Genomic DNA, 18,649 nt, shown 5'->3' with positions numbered 1-18,649 from the left:
TCCTTCCACATCTCCGTTACAGCGAATTGGGCACTGATCGTCATCACCGCCATTGGCCATTCTCCCGAAGATCCGTAACATTAGCTCTACTCGAACCTTGACATACATCTGAAGGCACTCAATGGATCGCAAGTAAGGACCCTAGCCGCGACATGCTCATCAACTCGTTTAGTAGGGATGTTGCACGACACTATTGTCTACTGGACTTATAGGCCTGAAGTCTGGAAATTTGCGCCGATGGTTGCACTCGAGTATATAATAGCTTTTAGTGCTAAGGGCGTTACACAGGCCGACAAAATGAAATAACTTTATCCGTACTAAATGGCAGTCTGGACATGCTTCGAGACCTAACATCTACGTAATGGGAAGTTACCCGGGAACGAATAAGAATGCTTGAGCCTCAGGCGCCGACCGGATATGTCATACTCGAATGGCTAGAACGGGGTTTGGTGAATATCAACACGGCATGTCAGAATGCAACAAATGATTCCCTGTTGTATGTTGTATTCACCTGGCTCTGTTTCCGCCTGTTTGCCACAACTCGGGAAAATTCGTCCAATGCCAGAAGGATGAAGCTATATTCACTACTTCTATCCCGCACCTACTGTCAGCTGCGGGATGCCTCTTTGCGTCGATCCAATGATACCCGAAGTGACCCCTTTGTGGCGCATACAGATGACGCTTCTATGTCTTCTTTGAGTATGTCTATCCTGTCACAGCGGGACGTAGCTACAGACTTACGTGGACTTCGGTGAGGGGTTGTAGGAATTCACTAAACCAGGTGTCCCTCTTTGCCTATAAATACGACCTCAATCCCCCCTCGAAGCGCTCTTCTTGTTCTCTCCATCCTCCTCCATCTCCTACCATCGACATATTATTTTTCCTACTTTCATATCACTATGATGATTCTCCTTTCATGATATGGTTCCTTAATATAACCATTCCATATCATTCATCCTTCTGTCCTACGACATCTTGCACTGTCTTATAACCTCCTCTTCATCATGATACCCCCACTGCCTTGACTACGATGTCTTCATTTGCAGCCACTTGCCTCTTCAAGTCACCCTATTTTCTACTTTCTCACATCATGATACCTCCCATGTATCCCTAGCCCATATGACCTAATTGCATGTCTGCATTGGGATTTGTCTCCGTGCTGCTGGTTGTACCAAGCCGTCTTGGACATTAGCAGCACACGCTGTCCACCATACGGTGGTAAGGGCCTTAGGGCTGGCAGCTTGTCAACTATTGCAATCTTGAATTGCTGTCAACTGCGCGGTGTTTGATGTTTGCACAAAGTACCTTTGGGCATCCTAAAAAGGCTAAGGTCACCTTTGGTGAATACATTTGTTGATTGACAAGGACAAACCACCGCAGTATTGCATACCGGTGCAGTGTCTGCTATTTGTACGAACCGCCTTTGGGAAGTGTGCTCGTGCTATAGGATTCGATCCTATCAAGAGTCACAGTACAGCATCCGACAGGACAGATACAATCAGCATTAGCACACAGCTCAGATCATCGTTTAAGATGATATCGCCTTTGGAGGCAATGAGCCGGAGGTTGGGCATTGGAAACAAACCATTTGCTGGAAGACGCCAGCTGGCTGACAGCATATTTTCCTCTTAATTCGTCCCCTTCATCTCACTCTTCTCACAGCTACACGCTATTTATATGAGAAGCCTCGCGGGTGACTTGAATGCAAGATGACTTACTTCCTCCAAAAAGCGCTGTCTGGCTCTGCGGGAAGTGCAACCACACAATGCTTGGAATGTGGACTCAGCAATTCTCGTGGAAGGTTCGTGAGATGCACTTGTTTTCTGACTTTGTTTCATGGAGCTGACTGTGCTGTAAACCGCAGAAACTGACAAGTCTTGGCTATGGAGTTGGTTGATTCGCCCTTGGTTCAAAAATCATTCACTGACAACATGAGTTGCAGGATATCCCCTGACCTTGCCGTTATCAACCGCCGCCGCCTTCGTCTGTATCCGCGTCGAGTGACAGGTCTCATCAGTCGTATGGACATGTTGACACAACCAAATTTCCCACCATCGAGCGGGCACGCACTTGACGTTGCTTTTCACTCAGTCGAGTTTGAGAAGGATGTAGCCAAGCCGTTGGCCAGGCGGGAGCAGTATGTCATCGTTCAAAGTCTTGCATTGCTTTACTGACCTATGATACTAGGACAAGCTCTTCACAGGGTCGAGAAGAAACACATATGCTATCAAACCGCGAACACAGCGACCACTCTACATATGGTCATGCAGACGACTACTGCCTAACCCCTTCCATGGCATGGCTTGACATTTCATCTCCACCGAAATGACGATGGGTTATGATGGACTTGGAGGAACATGACGAGGGTCGAGCCGTGAGACGTGAAATGGAACAAAGGAAACATGGCGAGGAACTCCAGGGCTGTCGGAAACGCGCATGTAAATAGCTAGCAATCCGCTCGGAGATCTACCTCAGCCAGACTTCAGTGTCTCCAATCTACATGGCCGGAAGTCTACTGAGATCTCTTAGTTGCGGATCATTCTCAGAGTCATTCAGTTGTTTTCAAAACTGGAGACCGGGTCTTATAATCTAACTGTCTTCTGAACCCCAATGCCAAGCTTCCTGAAAGGACGAATTCTTGACTATTCAACATGACCAGCTTGAGACAGGAAAGGAATCGGTCTGGAGCAAACCTTATCGCCCTTCTAGAGTAAGAATGAAATAGCCCGGCGTCAGTCGCTTGCGTATGTATCCCATGTGGCGAAGCGGCGGACATATCGGTAACCCTCGGGCCCGAATAAGGCCGAATATCAGAATCGTCATCGGCGTTGAAGAATAACTCCACACGTTGCATAAGTATAAATATGCGATGATAGACAGGTATCCTATCGAACAATCAGAGAGCAACTTCTCGCCATTAATACCAAGCTGCACCATGAGAGCCTCTGAGTCGGACATTATCCCTGTGGTCAGTGTTGGATATGGACGCCCTATTGGGGTGGAGTTTCTGCCCCCCTTATTCGAAGGCACGCCTTACCGAGCGGTGTCATTCTTGGATCTTGTCTCGTCGAGAGAACCCTTCCGCTACTCAGCGCACAATATGGGTGTGGTTTTGGAAACACTGCACCCACGGCCCAAGGCCTTTGTTGTTGGTATAGCCATCGACCCTTCGTACTGTGAAGAGATGGAGAAGGTCTGGAACAGCTACGTCGAAAACGTCCTGAAACCGGAGTCTGAGAATGGGCAATGGGAGAATAACGCATTCGTTCCTGTAAGCTTTTCTCGGCAGCAACATATGGAAGGTTCCCTAATCGTCTCTACAGCTACCTCGCACGCATTTTGTGGATCCCAAGCAAGTAACAAGACCGCCGGCGGATCTTGGCTGGGAAGCAGAGATGTTTCGACAGCTTGACAGTGTCTTTAGGCCCGAAGAGGTCGACAAAGGGAACCACAAAGTGGTTCCGGAGAATTGAGAACAAGTGGAGGTTTTTGGTGCCCTGGAGAATGATGTCTCCTCACCTCTCGCTAACTTTGCGAACTAAATGGGAAAGTTATCGGGGTGGAAAGTGTTGGAACTATAAAAGCCGAACGATCAGGCAGTCGACTCATTATTAGATCCTTGTTTGTTCTAGACTCTTCTTAAGGGCCAGGATCAGATAGTGGATTTATCTTCTGTCAAAGAAAAACATATGCTGATAAGCCGAAAGAATGATAAGCAGGGTCGTTTGTGCTGTTCCACTTAACTCCTGCATAAGCCTTGCAGTATGGATCTAACGCCAGGATGCCACATTAGGAGCAGGACGCTGACTGTTGACAACTTGCCAGATCTGCCAGGCAGCTTGGTGTCAGTTTGACTGGTTTACGTAGAAGAATGGGTACAGAAAGCAGCTAAAGAGTATAAGACCTGGGCACCATTTTTGCAATCCATTGTACTATCCAAGTATCCTTCCTCAGAAAGCTCAATCAAACACCTTTTCCACACACTTCCATCCGATCAACAGTACAGAGGAAGATTAGTCCTCATAATTTCCCCACATCGACCACACATTCCTATTGGCCAGAAGTTATAGAAAGTGGGACCCTTTCTGATCTCCAAATTAATCTTATCAACTCCCCAAACTAACAAAAATTCCCCTCACCACCAACCCACTCACTTCAAATCACCAAAAGAAAAGAAATATACAGGAAAAAGATGTCCCGCGAAGCCCTCACCTTCCCCCCCTCAAACCGCACCTTCCTAGAACCCCATCTCCCGCCAAACAATGAACCCGAACTCCCCAAATCCAACCTCCCCTTCACAACCCTCACATTCGCAACCTCCCTAGACAGCTCTCTAGCCCTGGCCCCAGGAACCCGGACCACGCTGTCCGGCCCACAATCCAAGGCAATGACACACTACCTCCGCTCCCGCCACGACGCCATCCTAATCGGCGTCGGGACAGCAGTAGCCGATAATCCGGGGTTGAATTGCCGAATCGAAGGTGTCGGTGGCTACGGCGGGGAAGGGTTACTCGGTCAACCAAGACCGATTGTCATTGATCCGCGTGCTCGATGGGATTTCACTGAGCAATCGAAGATCCTGGATCTGGTTCAAGAGGGGAAAGGTCGTGCTCCGTTTATCATTACGTCTACTGGGACGGAACCGGCTGCGGAGAAGAAGGCGTTGTTGGAGTCTTACGGGGGGAAGTTTATTCCTCTTGATCTTTTCCTTGAGGAGCATGGTGAAAGGATTTTGGATTGGACTGCCGTGCTTGAGTGTTTGAGGAATGAAGGTTTGAGGAGTGTTATGATTGAGGGCGGTGGGACGGTTATTAATTCCCTTCTTGAACCGAGGTGGGCGCATTTGGTGAATTCTGTGATTGTCACTATTGCGCCGACTTGGTTGGGGCAGGGGGGTGTTGTTGTTTCGCCGAGGCGCAGGGTTGAGGGTGGTGCGGTTGTGCCGGCGGCGAGGTTGAGGGATGTCAAATGGTATCCTTTTGGGGAGGATGTGGTGCTTTGTGGGAGGGTTTAAGATCGCGGTTCTTGAATGATGGTGGGTTAGGGTTGGAGTGTTTGGAGAGTGAGGATCTTTGTGCTAGGCATGATCAATCTGCTAGGGGTTGAGTAGATCCTATCCAGTTCCCTGTTTATGGTCCATTCCAATGGAAGAAGAAGTCCTCTCATTTATATGTCATATCTCCAACAGTGAACTTATAACGGCCGTGATCGTATGGCAATGACAAAGTTGTTGTAACGTACAAGGAAGAATAAGAATCCTTTGTGTTGGTTCTACTATCATTGGTGTTTATCAATGTTTATCAATTGATTGACTCTTGTATGCTTACTGAGTAGACAGACCATCTACCCTGTATCATACATCCCCCTTGAAATTACCTTTTGCCTCTACGTTAGTTTGTTCTTATTACTATGTCCGTATATACCTCAGCTAAAGGAGAAGTCTTGTTGTCGTATGGTCCAACTCACCAAAACCAATCGCCATTTCAACAAAGCATAAGTCCCCAGTTTGAACTTGCCAGCAACTTTCGCTAATCACCCCACCTCACTGATTGCAAGCGTCGAAACCAAGTCTTGCGCACAAAAGCACTTATGAAATTCATAATTCCGAGAGAAAGCTTCCCCGCTGTCCCAGAACCTGTCACAAACCCGCTCATTCCTGGGATAGGGTATGGGAGCCAGAACTCAGAGGTGAGCCGAAGGCCTGGCACTTAAATCTGGGGGTTGGGCTATGTTGGGTCATAGCAGACTCTCATCAGGCGACCCGTGTATTTAAGAGTGTGTAGAGGACCGCTAGCGCAGACCAATGGCCTCAAGGAAGTAGCACACGTGGGACTTGCCGTGGAACGTGTTTTGTTTCATTTCCACACGCACTCGATCGGAGAGCCTTTGTTGCAGAGTAGCAAGTTCCACTTGAGGATCTGGTCGAAGGAATGGGCCGAGGTAGGGGACCTTGAATTTGTTGTCTCGGTAGCTGCCGAGGTGGTACCCGGCAGCTTACCGATGCTATCGGGTTTGCCGATGAGCGGAGGTGCGCATCTAGTGGGGTTCTAGTGCCGATGCACGCTATGGTTCCCGAAGGAGTAGAGGCTGAGCATGGGGCTGGAAACATGAGAAACAGCATTCAATTCAGGTGGCCTGATGATCTACAAAGGCTATTTCTTCAACCAGTAAACCCTATATTTTAGTGTTTTAAGTCCCTGACTACTAGATTTAGCGGGTTGTACTCTTGGTGGGGGTGGCAGGCCCCTTTGCATATCAGCAATAGTCTTGTATGGCATATCACAGGGAGTTATGGTCAGCTCTTCTTTGGAATATATTTAGTTTTAGACTAATTTAACCATTTCTCAGCTTTCACTACCCCGTATTATGTTTTATGAAGGAGTACGATGGAGTTGGGCAGTGCAGATCGTCAATATTCTATTCTTGGAAAATGTATACGTACTCCACAGTATCATCTAAAGATCAAGTCTCCATACCACATATGTAAGACTAACTAGACCCATCCGAGACCTCTAATTCTCCCATCCGATCAACAGCCAATCCCGCAACCTCTCGGACTTCAGGAGCGAATGTGTCATCGCTTGCGATAGTTTCCAGTCGATCCTTCCATTGCCCCCATCTTTCCAGGCTCCACATCGCTCTGGAATCCGAGGTTGAAACCTTCTCCACCGCTTTGCATTGACGATAAACATATAGTCCAGTATCTGGGTGGAGAATCCACTGTACCCCGCCAATTACATCTCCTGAGACCCTGCTATGAGATGGCATTTTCGACTGAGGCAGGATTCCTTCCAACGCGCAGAGAAAGCTGCAGTCAACAAATCCTAAAGCTGTAATACGTGCCAGGATTGATTGCCAGTTCCGCCACCCAATCTGCATGTCACTTCCAGGCGTTGCAAAGGTAGCATATGAATAGCCGCGGTCTGTTCAAATTCCGCAGCAGGGGGCAGGCAGTTAGTGTATTTGTCCAAACCGTCGGTACAATTCAATGAAAGGAGCCTGTGAAAGGAAAGAACGTGCCTTCTGCTTCAGTACGAAACACTTCAGTCAAACCCAACCAGCTGCCTCCAAACGGCCACAACTCGAGCAAGTAGTAAAAGTCTTCGGGGGGGTCATTAGGAAGATAATTGGGCACTTCATGCTTAGGCATGTCTCTCAGAGCCTCCAAGAACCGAATCAGTCTGTCCTGGCCAACGTGGCCGGGTGGGAACGCCGAGCATAACCGCGCGAAGGATTCGAAGAAACAAGTAATAAGACCACTCGGATTTGGTGCTACCCAGGACGGGTTCTCTGGCGAGGGTACATTCCACGGGTCCGGGTACTTTTTCCGTTCTTCAAGATCCGTGTTGGACTTCTCAACAATCCATTTATCCAAATTATTGGCGGCCTCATTGGGAGTGATTTCTCCTCCAACTAGGGACAGGAGCAAATTCTTGAAGAATATGTCTTCCTCGTCATCATGAGGCCCAGAGAGCTTGATATCCAGTGGCTGAAAGGATTTGCTGTCGAGCGCCATGTTGTAGGACGAGAATTTTACCTAGCCCAGGAGTATTTGATTGATGTAAAAGGAGTAGAACCGCGGTAGCAATGATGGAGATATGTCAGATAGTGTCACGTGGCTAGACCGGAAGTTGATTAAAGCCGACTTTTTGAAGGTGAAACAATACTGCGAGCGCGCACCAGGCAGAAGCCCTGCTTTCATGGAATTTCTAGGTTCAAAGCTAAGCCGGTTCAGGAAGGTGGTATTGGTAGGTCTTTTACAACCAGGTTCAATGTTGACTCCACGAGCAACAGAGGGTAGAAGCAGATCGGGACTGTAACCAGGGGTAGCACATGGAGCTATGCCGACAGTAAGTCATCAGGTCCCTTACAGCGGCCCATGTTAGACGCTAGTCGCGCAGATCCCAGCGGGATTGCCGATAGGAAGTAGCGCTGGTATTGCTATTACACAAACTGGCAGTACATCAAACCCGACGCAGATGGAATGTAACATTCCACTCAGATATACGAGGCTTTGATCAGCGCAGCTTCAGATCATCGACCTCAGGCCGTGGAAGTGCCCCGATAGAGCATAGTCCTGGTTTCTGGCCCCCAAACATCTGTTGATTCATGCAGGAGACGCAATATACACATCCAATTGGCGGTATAGAGTTGTAGGAAGGATATTCCGTAAATCCTGCAACTTGTGCTGAAGGTGGTGAGCAACCTTCGAAACGGATAGGCCGATATAAAGCAGCATCTGAATGACATATAAAGTCGTCTACCCCAAGAGCTCTATCTCAATACGAAAACCATCAACGGAGTACTTCTCGCTCATCAGAATATCTCGTTTATGATCCCAAACGCATCAAACAAAATGCAGCTCACCAAAGCGATCCTGGCCTTAGCCCTTGTTGTGTCTCCCATTCTTGCAGCTCCTACGGAGGTCGGCGAAGGAAGTGTAAATACGAACGTGGAGGCGCGGGCTGTGAGTTCTTCCTATTCTGCATACTCCATCCGGCACTTTCGCCCCTACAACGCCGAGGAAGATGGCTGACTTTGTCTTCGAATATACAGGTCGACACCGTCACCTGCACGCCGGACCAAAACCAGAGCGGTGTTAAATTTGAGGTGGATGTTAAAGCGGCCAAAGCACTGGCTCAAAAGATTGGGTGGACGACCGACTCTACTAAGAGCGATTACCCCCATCCGTTTGGAGACAAGGAAAAGCTCTGGGCGCATATTCCTCTGGAGGCGAACAAGTGTAACAGCAAGACGCGTATGCTTGAGTACCCAGTCTATTGGACAAAGTCGAAGGTCAAGGAGTGGGATCCCTCAAAGAAGAAGAAGGAGCAGCAGAAGACTCCTATCCGAATTGTCTACAGCAACTTGAATGGTGCTCTTCATTACTGTGGAACCATGATCCATAAAACGGTGGCGAAGGACTTTGGTGGTTCTGGTGACTTCAAACTCTGCCAGTAGATACTTGCTAAAGATGTCTGGGTATAGCAGCACGGTAAGATTCCCAAAGCTCGCCTTTACAATACACACATTGCGCCCAGCATGCAATATTATAATTACTGACATTGATCATGCTATGTAGGCTTTTGGCGTACGCAGTTCCTGTAAGATGCAGAGGTGGTGGCTATTGATATGCAATTTTGTGCTATAGTATCTGTTTCGGATCTTCACGGGGAAACGCATACCCTGCCCTTGTATTCTGTGACTTGTATATACTACATTTTTAGAGGCCATTAGGTTTGCTTATGACTTTCCAGATCAAGTTACTTCTAGTTTTTATTTTATCTATCTGTTTCTGTTGGCCAAGATACCTTTATAATGTAATCGGAAGCCAAGCGGGACAGCAAACACATTAACTTTGGTCGAAATGGAGAAAATGGTAGACTTTGAACCTAAACCCAGTGACCCGACGAGCGGACTAGTCTAGAGGAGTTGCATCTTGGTTTGCCATCTGCCTGTAGCATAATGCGAACTGTTCTATGTGCTTCCTGGACTTTTAACATCATCTTTACAAGGGCAAGAGATCAGTTCCAAGTGTACTCCCTTCCCGGATGACCCTCGCGCAGTCTCGACCCGAGCCCATCCTGGAAGTAATTCTCTCTGGCCGATCCACCCTTCACCTCATAATCATCCCAAATAACGCCCCTCCTCCTCAACTCCGGAAATAAATACTCAATCATATCCTCAAATGTCCCTGGCGAAACCGCATAGGAGAAATTAAACCCATCAACATCCGCAACATCAACCCACCGCTGCAGAATATCCGCCACCGTACTCGGCGACCCAATAGCCCGAGGGTGGGCTCCACCCAGCGCTAATTCCTGCAGAACGCGACGTTTCGTCCACTTCAGGCCGTTCGAGTTTGGAACCGTTTTCGACCAGCTCGAGATCAAAGACTGGATTCCCCCCACGGCAGTGAAGGAGAAGTCTTCGTCGTCATCGAACTTGGATAGATCGTTGTTGGTCCAGCCGCCGAAGAGTGTTGCTACACCTTCGAGGTCGGATTGCGCTAGGTACTCTTCGTATTTGGCTTGGGCTTTCTCGTCGGTCTCGTCAACGATCACGAGGATTCCGGCGATGAACTTGATGCTGTCTGTTGGGCGGCCTATCTCGGCTAGGTGCTTTCTGTTCTTTCTTAGCCTGGTGTCTGGGGAAAGGTGTATAGGATCGTACCGCATATCATCTACCACTGCTTTGGTTTTCTCCGGCTCCAGGCCGGGTAGGAACATCACTTCGGAATGTTTGGCAGCGAATCGCTTTCCGGCTCTAATAATGTACAAACATATCAGCAGCCATATTTACCAAGGAGACGAAATGAGAAAGGAAACTCACGACGAAGCCCCCGCCTGGAAAAGCAACGGCGTCCTCTGCTTCGAAGCAGGCAACTGACTCGCAGCCGTACTCTTGAAATACTTCCCATTGTGCTCAATAGCACGAACCTGGTTAGGATCACTGTAAACGCCGGTCTTCGGATCCTTCACGACAGCCCCGTCGCGCCATGTACCCTCCCACAGCTTGTAAGTGAGCTCCATGTACTCATCCGCTCGCGCATATCGTTCGTCATGAGGAATCTGCTCATCCATTCCGTATGCCTTGGCTGCACTATCCAGAAACGAGGTGACAATGTTCCATCCGACGCGACCCTGGGTAAGGTGGTCTAGAGTCGAGAACTTCCGAGCCAAGGCGTATGGCGAGGTCTCATAGGTTGTGGATGCGGTTATGCCGAAGGAGAGAGATGTAGTTACGGAGGCCATTGCTGAGATTAGGAGGCTGTTGGGATTAGTCTTGTATTCATTCCATGGCTTACATCGTCCAATCTCCCATATTTTGATTCTCATTTTCCCCTTCTTCGATATAGATTGGAATACTTACAACGGATCACCGATAGGAAATTGCGCCCCCGATAACAATGCAGGCTCTTTATTCCCTGGGCCTTTGTACACATCGTAGATCCCAAGATGATCTGCCAGAAACAGCCCGTGGAATTTCCCTTTCTCCAGAACCTTCGCCAATTCAATCCAGTATGACAGGTCGAGGAAATCACCGGCGCGATCTTGCGGATTCTTCCATAGCCCTAATAGAGACATTTGATCAGCGCGCGACAAGAGATCGCACGGCGTTGACGAATGCGGGGTAAGTGGAATATATTCAGCATGGAATAAGTCTTACCGGGCGATAGATGCCCAGGAGAAAACATCGCAAAGGCATTGAGGATCCATGATTTCTTTTCTGAGGTTTTGGTCATGTTTGCTTGGCTGTTGGATGTATTAATTGACGATTCAATTGAAGGGGAAACTATTTTTTTGAGGGGCTTCAGGGGACCTTCTTATATATTTATGATTAAGGTTGGACTTCTTCCCGCCGTGTGCTTTCGGAGTGGGTGGTGATTGTGTTATTGTGCTGCGTGCTCACGCCATCGGGAGCCCATCAAGTGTGGACTTGGGTTCGGGATGATATCGGTGTATTGGTCCCTGGAGATACCCCGCATGTTGGGATGATAATTATGCAGAGTTAAATATACTGTTTGTTACTAGCGAAGAACAAAAGGTTCTATGGAATCGCAATTTTTAGTTCTTAGACGCTCTAAATGAAATGCCCAAACGGGGACCGCTAGGCACGTCAGCTGGTGGCAGGGCTTGCCATGTCACGTACCTTGTGCCAACCACTAGTACTCGTCCATTCAGGGTATTGTAGGCAAGCAAAATAAGCTTACTCTGCTTAACCTTCTATTCTCCAATCGCGATATATGGATCCTCTCTCTGAAAAGTGTATCTTGGAATAGGTCTGGACACACTACTTTAAAAAGGTTTTCATAAGGACTTCGTCCTAGGGAACATAGGTTAGACCTCTACGATATTAGTGAAATAGAACTAATTAGAAGTACATACAAAATTGGTAAAACCAACAGACGGTTACCGGACTAAACTACCAAGCCGTCGTAGCACCAATCTCCTCCCCAGACTTGGGCAGCAAGAAATCGCTAGGATCAATCGTTCCATCTGCGTTGCGCGCTCCCTGCACCAAGGTCGCATCAACAGAGACAAAGCTACTGTTACCCCAAGACTCGCTACCGTCCCATGAGTTTCCCGTGGAAATCTGCTCCTCGCTCAAGGAAGTAGGACTCTCCCCATTCTCAGCCGCAATGTTCTTGCTCAGGGTAGCTACTGCCGTGCCGAACTTGAAGCCCACCTTGGCATTGTTCCAGGCCGTGTTTCGGGTCAGAGTGAAATCACCCGGTTGGGAGTTATCGGTGAAGCCGTCCTTGGAGTTTCCGAAGGCGATACAGTTGGTGATAACGTGGTTGGCAGGCCCGATGTCAGCATCGTCACCGCCACCGAGCTTGTAACCGTTGCCGTCGCCTTCGAATGGCGAGAATCCCCATCTGGAATTATTAGTGTGGCCCTTGGCGAACAAAGATAGATGGGAAGTACCTGTTGTATCCATTGCCGTAGGAAATGGTGTCTTCAATTGTCACGGCGGACTTGAATTCCCTAGGAAGGTTAGCATAAGAACTCCACAAAGCACCACCAATTACTACATACCATAAGTCCAAGCCGTCATCAACATTGTTCCACAATCTCGCGCCTCGAAGCACGTTACCTTCACCAGAGCCCTCTTTGCAAGCAAACCCGTCGGCGCTTTCGCCGTTCTTGCGCGGGTCCCGATTGAGGTACGAGTCGAGGTAATACACGCTGTTGTTGGATGATGCGCCTTCGAGTTGGAAGCCTGGGTGATATATTAGCATAGCTTTTCGACAATGTTAATTATGCACTACCTACCGGTTTCATAGTTTTCCCTCGTAATAATACGCTCGTAGTGGTTATTCGAAGAATCACGCGCGTAAACACCATATGGCCCATTGATCAATTCAAGATCATAGAACTCCCAGTACTCGGCATCTTGGATATGTAGGATTCCACGGTCCTCATTAGCGAGCGAAGCATCAAGCTCCGCCGGAGTTCTATTGATCAGGTAAGTAACGAAAAACCGCAAAGATTCAAAGAAACATACCCCGGAAGTTCCTCTCCATCAATGGTGACCTTTTCGCCATCATAAGCCCGGAGAACATATGGCGCAGATGCCGTCCCACTCTTCGTGATCTGGATATTCGTTGTCGGCGAATAGGTACCCTCACGAAGGTAGATAGTGGAACCAGCCGTCGCTTTATCAACAGCCGATTGGATCGACAGAAGAGGAGCGTCGATCGTTCCGGCAGCGGTATCCGACCCGGACGGGGAGACGTAGATATCGGCAGCTGCCGACAGCGAAGCGGCAGCAGTAAGAGCGTATACAATATGGTACCTCATTTTGGCTGAGTTTCTGAGTTTCCGGCATCCTGGACAGGAGAAGATAGTCGGTACATAAAGGCACGCCAAGACTTCTTTCATTGCTGGAAAATCTAAGTGGCGCGGAGATTACTTCTCTAGCCAAGCATGTCGATCGTTTCAGTCCGGGAGCGGGACTTTTCACCGGCGTTTCACGGGGAGGACGAATCTGCTCGGCAGTGAAATTCGGGGTCGGTTAAAGAGGAAGATAAATCGCGCCAATGGATTGGTTGTATGGAGAACGACTCGTGTCGTGGAGATTCAAAACTTGTATTTCACCCTTGGATTTTGTTTGATTTGGGCCATAGGCCTTGTCTTGTGGCTGTGTTCGATCTTGTGTCATCTCAGCTATGGAGTATGCTAGGTGTATGATGAGTGTAGGGGGTCGTCGTGGGGTTGCTCTCCTATCATTGTCAGGCAATATACCCTAGTAGAATACTCATATAATCCGGAGATCCACCTCACATATTCATGTCCTTCTCCGATTCGTCTTACTGCATCACCAAGAATATTCGCTATTTACTTACCTCCTTCACTGTGTTGTTCGAATAAATATGCACTGCTTGTAATATGCTGACGGAACTCTATGGCACGTGATCATTTAGTGTAGTATCGGAAGGCGCGACGAAGCCGAAGAAGGCCACGTTCAGTCTCTTTAGAAGAATACAAGGCTACTGACCAGGCGAGGGACATTATGCTGACGTGAGGTTGCTACGCTCGGACCCTAAAGTGACAACTGTGGAAAGACGTCACGCTGGCAAGTAACTATATCATCTTTCTGACGCTTTCGCTCTGGTGCTTGTTTCGAGAAAGCATGGACAACAACACATATATTCACGAAACCATATCCACCTAATTGTGCCACAAACAGTTTCACGAATATGTATCTTAACAAAGCCATGAACCTCTTTGAACAATTCGAGCGTTTGGGCCGCGAGGAAGATTCCGAGGAGGCGATACAACACGCGAAGTCTGCACTCCTAGAGACAGCCTCAAGCAGGAGTCTTTACGTAGTAAAACTAAATCTCCTTGGAGTGTTTCTCAAAGCTCGTTGGTTCTTCAACCGAGCACCGGGAGACCTTGAAGAGGCCATCGGACTGTTCACCAAAGCTGTCGAAGTCACGCCAAACAACGACCCAACTCTCATAAGCTACTTGAGCAACTTGGGAAGCAGCCTTGAGGGCCGATATGACCTCTTCGGGCATAGTGGGGATCTTGAGACGCAATCTGGCTCTCTCGCAAGGTTACTAGGGCCACTCCTGCCTCTCATCCCAAACTAGGGAGTAGATTAAGTAATTTGGGAAGTCAGCTTGAAAGGCGCTATAAACACACAGATAATATCAACGACCTTGAAGAGACGACCAGAGTTCTACACCAAGCTGTCGATGCCACGCCTGCTAATGACTCAAATCTCTCAACCTATTTAGCAAACCTGATCGATAGTTTGGAAAGTCGGTATTATCGCCGAGAGGTGATCAGCGACTTAGAGTGTGCCATTCAACTATCTCGTAAAGCAGTCAAAGTCTTACCTGTTGATCATCCGGATTTTGCAGATTGGTTAAATAACTTAGTAGTCAAGCTTGAAGCTCGCTATAATCGTATCAATGAGCTGGAGGACCCTGAACGGGCGATTCAGTTGTCTCGCCAGGCAATCACAGTCACACCGGACGGCCATCATAATCGTACTGCGTACTTTGGCGATTTGGCGAATCAGCTTGGAGCGCGATATAAGCGTACACGAAACATATGTGACCTAGAGGAGGCCGTCCAGAAAAGTCGCCAGGCAGTTGAAGCCACGCCGAACAGCGATCCACATCTTGCAGCGAGGCTACACCATTTAGCAATCTATCTTGGCATGCGATATGAGTGTACAAATCAATCAAGCGACATTGAAAAAGCTATCCAAGTGTTCCAGAAAGTCATTGCCACTATACCAGAGAGCCACCAGATCTTGCAACTCAGCTAATCGGCCTAGGTCATACGCTTACGGCGATATGACTCCAAAGGAGCTACCAACGATCTTGAAGAAGGTATATGACTATCATGCGAAGCAATCCAAGCGATGCCTGTAGGCCATCCCTATTCAACACTTAGGCTAGGCCATATAGTAAAGAAGCTCAAGTTTATTCGAGGTAACAAGCTGTTGAAGGGGGGCGGGGAAAGCTACCGAATTGTTTGTCCTCTGGAGGCAGCTTTATAGACCACGCACCACTGATCGCTTAAATAGGCATAACCACATCTTCATATCCAGCGCCAGATCTAGAAGGTGAGGGTCCCGAACGATATACGTATCAACTCCCAGCCGAGTCATCTCTAGCTGCTCTTTCCGCTCTATCTGCTCTAAGCAGCTCCAAACACCGTGCCATCTTCCACTCTTCCGTAGGACCCAGGCGTTTCAAGGCAAGATTAACTAAGAATTCACCCCAGCCATCTAACCACCACTCGTCTTTTAACAGCTCCAACGCCACACCATAGTGGCCAAGAATCACGAAAGAAGTTGGTTCTCCTTGCAGCAGAAGGTCGAGATAATCCGCATGCACCATCACAGGCCACGACATAAGGGCACCTGGGTCTTCACGTGTAGTGCACCGCCTAAGCACATCACGTAGATGTTCGAAGGACGAGAAAAGTGCGGAGCCAACCTTTTGATCATGTCCTAAGGGTTTTGCATGTTGTTCTATGATCTCTTGTAATTGCGCATACAACTCGTGAGCATATTTTGTTGTAGACGGTTGCCGTAAGTTGCGACCGGCAGCAAGTAACTGGCGCATTTCACCTTGTTCGATCCAGGGACGGGCTTGGCCCACTATCGAGCCCGCTCCGCGAACTAATTTGAAGACTTTGACCACATCGCCTTCATCCAGTGTATCTAAGGAAGATGCTGCATGTTCCGCAGCATAAGCGAAGATCACAACAAGACACGAAAAGGCGAACAGGGCATGACAATTTTCCGCCGTCACATTACTGAGGAGTGGTGTGCATAGTGATAAGGAGAGATCATTGTGCCTGATGGCCGCTTCTGTGTATTTGCGGCGACACTCCGGTGGGCATTTGTGTCCGATATGTAAAGCTGAGACAGCCAGCAGGCTGTGCATAAGGAACGGATAGGATAGTGCCACATCAGGGACGGTAATGCGAAACAGGTCTTGGATTGACTTGCTGTGCGCTAATGACGCGGCCGTGGTTGTGTGCCAATGGTGTAGGAGCTCGAGATCTAGCAGCGGAATCGTTGGAGCGGAGTGCAACGCTGGACTGGGGCTACTAGGTTGCGGCGCATACTGTTGCAGTGGGTTTATGGGTAACGGTTCCTGGCTAAGAAAGGCACAGACGATACGCTTTTTTTGACAGGAACCACAACTAGGGCGCGCTTCGTCACACTTGATTCGACGCTGTTTGCATTGAGTGCAACCGTGGTGGGATTTGGTGTGAGACCGTCGCGAGGGCATGGCTCCTCTTTGCTCCGATCAGTTCTAGACGCCTTCCTTGTTAGGGTGACAGGTAACTCGCTTAAAGAAAGGGTGAACGTCAAATCTGTCTGGGATCGAAAGACCAGCTTCCAACCAATGTGGCTTATGGGGGTCGGGAAGTGGAGACTGGGGCGTATCAAATCTATCGATACTTCGGAGATTCTTCGAAAGAAGTCATTTCTTGGCACTGGCTTCGTAAACTATGCCTTCTCGGGTATGGTTCTCGGCAGTGAGTATTTCTTCGCTTGCATTCCCTTGAGGCAATTGGTCCGCCACTGCATAGATGGGTCGTTGAAAAGTCTAAGCCCTGTTCAGCGATATTGGCAATGTTGATGCTTCCTGTCCACAACGGGAACAAATGGCTGTTGCCTACTATGAAGGATCCTTCATTCCTGGTTCCTCTTGATCCGAGAGAACAACATTGGCTATCCTGCCATGGCACAACTTAAGGTTATTCTTAGATGTGGCCGTTGTGAATCAATCCCCAGTAAACCAACTACATTATTCCTGACCCACTGAGGTCCACAATTCGGATACGCATACGCGATGAACCATAACCCCTTTAAGCATCCTGCGCGTTCTTTTTTCTAAATCGGGTATAGTTTTCGAAGTCCTGGTTATAGTACTCTGGGAATTTTCCTTTTTTTAACGGTCGAGAATATGTGGCAGGGACACTGGTCGACTGTTTAAATATAAACCCAGTCATCAAGCACAATGGGCTTCGGTCAGTTAGTCTACTAATCATAAACGCCAGTTCAGTTGAGGGAGGAATATGAGCAACATGACCACCCTACAACCCCGTGAGGGTTTCAAATTATTCTACTACGACCCATCCCTTGCAGCAGCTGTAATTTTCATAATCTGTTTTCTGGCCACCACAATACTACATACGTACCAGCTTTTTCGGACACGAACATGGTTCTTTATACCATTTTTACTGGGTGGTTACTGTATGCACTGATCTCATCTGTGTCTCTAATATCATGCGACAAACTCTGCTAACACTCAATTACAGTCGAATGGATAGGATATGTGGCACGTGCTGTGGCCTGTAACCAAACGCCCAACTGGACACTTGGGCCGTACATTGTACAAGCGGTCCTAACTCTGGTAGCACCAGCCTTGTTCGCTGCGAGTATCTACATGGAACTGGGCAGAATGATCGTCGTCCTTGGTGCAGAGAAGCACAGCATGATCCGCATCAAATGGATGACCAAGATCTTCGTGGCGGGAGACGTCCTATCATTCCTCATGCAATCCGCAGGTAAGACGCAGAACGACAAGATGTAATTTGTCCACTTAGCTGACTCACGACACCAGGCGCCGGAATGATGGGTGTGAAATCCAAAATTTCCGAGAATGGACCGCACATTATCGTCGGCGGCCTTGTCGTCCAAATCATCTTCTTCGGCTTCTTCATGATATCATCGGCGGTCTTCCATATGCGCATGAACCGTGATCCTGTGGCGGATGGTGGAGCTGGCTTCAACTGGCGACGACTTCTTTATGCCCTCTATGGTGCTAGCGCTCTTATCCTTATTCGTTCCATCTTCCGTCTTATCGAGTATGCACAGGGGAATGGTGGGTACTTGGTCGCGCATGAGTGGTTCATGTACATTTTTGATGCATTGTTGATGTTCGGGACGATGTTGATCTTCCATGTGGAGCATCCTAGTGAGCTTAATGCGTGGCTCAGAGGCAGTGGGGTTGTCTGTAGGGGGATAATCCGGTTTGAGAGGATTGGGGGGAGTGGCATGATGATGTCCTAGTTTTGTTATACTTACATTGCCTTGAAGCCATAGATAATTTGAATCATATTACCGGGACGAAAGCCATTCGCTTTGTTATGGGGAATAC

The 18,649-nt window shown here is 48.4% G+C and overlaps 10 protein-coding genes across 10 annotated transcripts; 6 read left to right on the top strand and 4 right to left on the bottom strand.

The window, feature by feature from the left end:
- Positions 1 to 1,758: 1,758 nt before the first annotated feature.
- On the top strand, positions 1,759 to 2,609 carry F9C07_9669 (uncharacterized protein). The gene is made up of 4 exons (XM_071511925.1): positions 1,759 to 1,801; positions 1,865 to 1,888; positions 1,943 to 2,137; positions 2,188 to 2,609. The coding sequence occupies exons 2-4, from the start codon at positions 1,884 to 1,886 to the stop codon at positions 2,327 to 2,329; spliced, it is 342 nt and encodes a 113-aa protein (XP_071363535.1). The 5' UTR covers positions 1,759 to 1,801; positions 1,865 to 1,883; the 3' UTR covers positions 2,330 to 2,609.
- A 326-nt stretch (positions 2,610 to 2,935) lies between these two features.
- F9C07_9668 (uncharacterized protein) lies at positions 2,936 to 3,473 on the top strand (the record flags this gene model as incomplete). The annotated part of the gene is made up of 2 exons (XM_041290526.1): positions 2,936 to 3,271; positions 3,324 to 3,473. The coding sequence occupies 2 exons, from the start codon at positions 2,936 to 2,938 to the stop codon at positions 3,471 to 3,473; spliced, it is 486 nt and encodes a 161-aa protein (XP_041142114.1).
- A 719-nt stretch (positions 3,474 to 4,192) lies between these two features.
- On the top strand, positions 4,193 to 5,014 carry F9C07_9667 (putative riboflavin biosynthesis protein Rib7; the record flags this gene model as incomplete). Its single annotated transcript, XM_041285131.1, has 1 exon — positions 4,193 to 5,014. The coding sequence occupies one exon, from the start codon at positions 4,193 to 4,195 to the stop codon at positions 5,012 to 5,014; it is 822 nt and encodes a 273-aa protein (XP_041142113.1).
- Positions 5,015 to 6,489: 1,475 nt separating this feature from the next.
- Positions 6,490 to 7,516, bottom strand: F9C07_2197714 (uncharacterized protein; the record flags this gene model as incomplete). The annotated part of the gene is made up of 2 exons (XM_071509417.1): positions 6,490 to 6,923; positions 7,021 to 7,516. 2 exons carry the CDS (start codon positions 7,514 to 7,516, stop codon positions 6,490 to 6,492), a joined length of 930 nt encoding a protein of 309 aa, XP_071363534.1.
- Positions 7,517 to 8,356: 840 nt separating this feature from the next.
- Positions 8,357 to 8,961, top strand: F9C07_9665 (Ribonuclease/ribotoxin; the record flags this gene model as incomplete). Its single annotated transcript, XM_041290525.1, has 2 exons — positions 8,357 to 8,467; positions 8,557 to 8,961. 2 exons carry the CDS (start codon positions 8,357 to 8,359, stop codon positions 8,959 to 8,961), a joined length of 516 nt encoding a protein of 171 aa, XP_041142111.1.
- A 563-nt stretch (positions 8,962 to 9,524) lies between these two features.
- F9C07_9664 (luciferase-like domain-containing protein) lies at positions 9,525 to 11,245 on the bottom strand (the record flags this gene model as incomplete). The annotated part of the gene is made up of 5 exons (XM_041285124.1): positions 9,525 to 10,125; positions 10,174 to 10,266; positions 10,333 to 10,770; positions 10,873 to 11,074; positions 11,170 to 11,245. 5 exons carry the CDS (start codon positions 11,243 to 11,245, stop codon positions 9,525 to 9,527), a joined length of 1,410 nt encoding a protein of 469 aa, XP_041142110.1.
- Positions 11,246 to 11,534: 289 nt separating this feature from the next.
- On the bottom strand, positions 11,535 to 13,531 carry F9C07_1182439 (pectin lyase fold/virulence factor). Its single transcript, XM_041290536.2, has 6 exons — positions 13,012 to 13,531; positions 12,780 to 12,961; positions 12,543 to 12,726; positions 12,432 to 12,491; positions 11,653 to 12,382; positions 11,535 to 11,550 (listed from the first exon to the last, which is right to left on the bottom strand). Exons 1-5 carry the CDS (start codon positions 13,386 to 13,388, stop codon positions 11,926 to 11,928), a joined length of 1,260 nt encoding a protein of 419 aa, XP_041142109.2. The 5' UTR covers positions 13,389 to 13,531; the 3' UTR covers positions 11,535 to 11,550; positions 11,653 to 11,925.
- Positions 13,532 to 13,742: 211 nt separating this feature from the next.
- Positions 13,743 to 15,506, top strand: F9C07_2251739 (uncharacterized protein). The gene is made up of 2 exons (XM_071510078.1): positions 13,743 to 14,568; positions 14,631 to 15,506. The coding sequence occupies exons 1-2, from the start codon at positions 14,207 to 14,209 to the stop codon at positions 15,289 to 15,291; spliced, it is 1,023 nt and encodes a 340-aa protein (XP_071363533.1). The 5' UTR covers positions 13,743 to 14,206; the 3' UTR covers positions 15,292 to 15,506.
- Positions 15,135 to 16,945, bottom strand: F9C07_2125738 (C6 zinc finger domain protein). Its single transcript, XM_041285123.2, has 2 exons — positions 15,493 to 16,945; positions 15,135 to 15,404 (listed from the first exon to the last, which is right to left on the bottom strand). The coding sequence occupies exon 1, from the start codon at positions 16,769 to 16,771 to the stop codon at positions 15,617 to 15,619; it is 1,155 nt and encodes a 384-aa protein (XP_041142107.1). The 5' UTR covers positions 16,772 to 16,945; the 3' UTR covers positions 15,135 to 15,404; positions 15,493 to 15,616.
- A 69-nt stretch (positions 16,946 to 17,014) lies between these two features.
- F9C07_2276876 (RTA1 like protein-domain-containing protein) lies at positions 17,015 to 18,561 on the top strand (the record flags this gene model as incomplete). The annotated part of the gene is made up of 3 exons (XM_041290524.2): positions 17,015 to 17,742; positions 17,808 to 18,056; positions 18,113 to 18,561. Exons 1-3 carry the CDS (start codon positions 17,565 to 17,567, stop codon positions 18,559 to 18,561), a joined length of 876 nt encoding a protein of 291 aa, XP_041142106.2. The 5' UTR covers positions 17,015 to 17,564.
- Between the last annotated feature and the right edge of the window lie 88 nt (positions 18,562 to 18,649).

The sequence above is a fragment of the Aspergillus flavus genome, chromosome 2, assembly GCF_009017415.1.
Source record: "Aspergillus flavus chromosome 2, complete sequence".
In the NCBI taxonomy this organism is placed as follows: domain Eukaryota; kingdom Fungi; phylum Ascomycota; class Eurotiomycetes; order Eurotiales; family Aspergillaceae; genus Aspergillus; species Aspergillus flavus.
This window is presented reverse-complemented; position numbering and strand designations above follow the sequence as displayed.

What these genes read in the sequence shown, in the direction of transcription:
- F9C07_1182439 (XM_041290536.2), bottom strand. Translation starts at nt 13,388, where the DNA reads ATGAAAGAAGTCTTGGCGTGCCTTTATGTACCGACTATCTTCTCCTGT. An exon ending in GATGACGGCTTGGACTTATG is followed by an intron (nt 12,492 to 12,542) that starts GTATGTAGTAAT and finishes TAACCTTCCTAG; the next exon opens with GGAATTCAAGTCCGCCGTGA. An exon ending in TACGGCAATGGATACAACAG is followed by an intron (nt 12,383 to 12,431) that starts GTACTTCCCATC and finishes TAATAATTCCAG; the next exon opens with ATGGGGATTCTCGCCATTCG.
- F9C07_2125738 (XM_041285123.2), bottom strand. Translation starts at nt 16,771, where the DNA reads ATGCCCTCGCGACGGTCTCACACCAAATCCCACCACGGTTGCACTCAA.
- F9C07_9669 (XM_071511925.1), top strand. An exon ending in CCGTTGGCCAGGCGGGAGCA is followed by an intron (nt 2,138 to 2,187) that starts GTATGTCATCGT and finishes CTATGATACTAG; the next exon opens with GACAAGCTCTTCACAGGGTC.
- F9C07_2251739 (XM_071510078.1), top strand. Translation starts at nt 14,207, where the DNA reads ATGTATCTTAACAAAGCCATGAACCTCTTTGAACAATTCGAGCGTTTG. An exon ending in CAATCTGGCTCTCTCGCAAG is followed by an intron (nt 14,569 to 14,630) that starts GTTACTAGGGCC and finishes TAATTTGGGAAG; the next exon opens with TCAGCTTGAAAGGCGCTATA.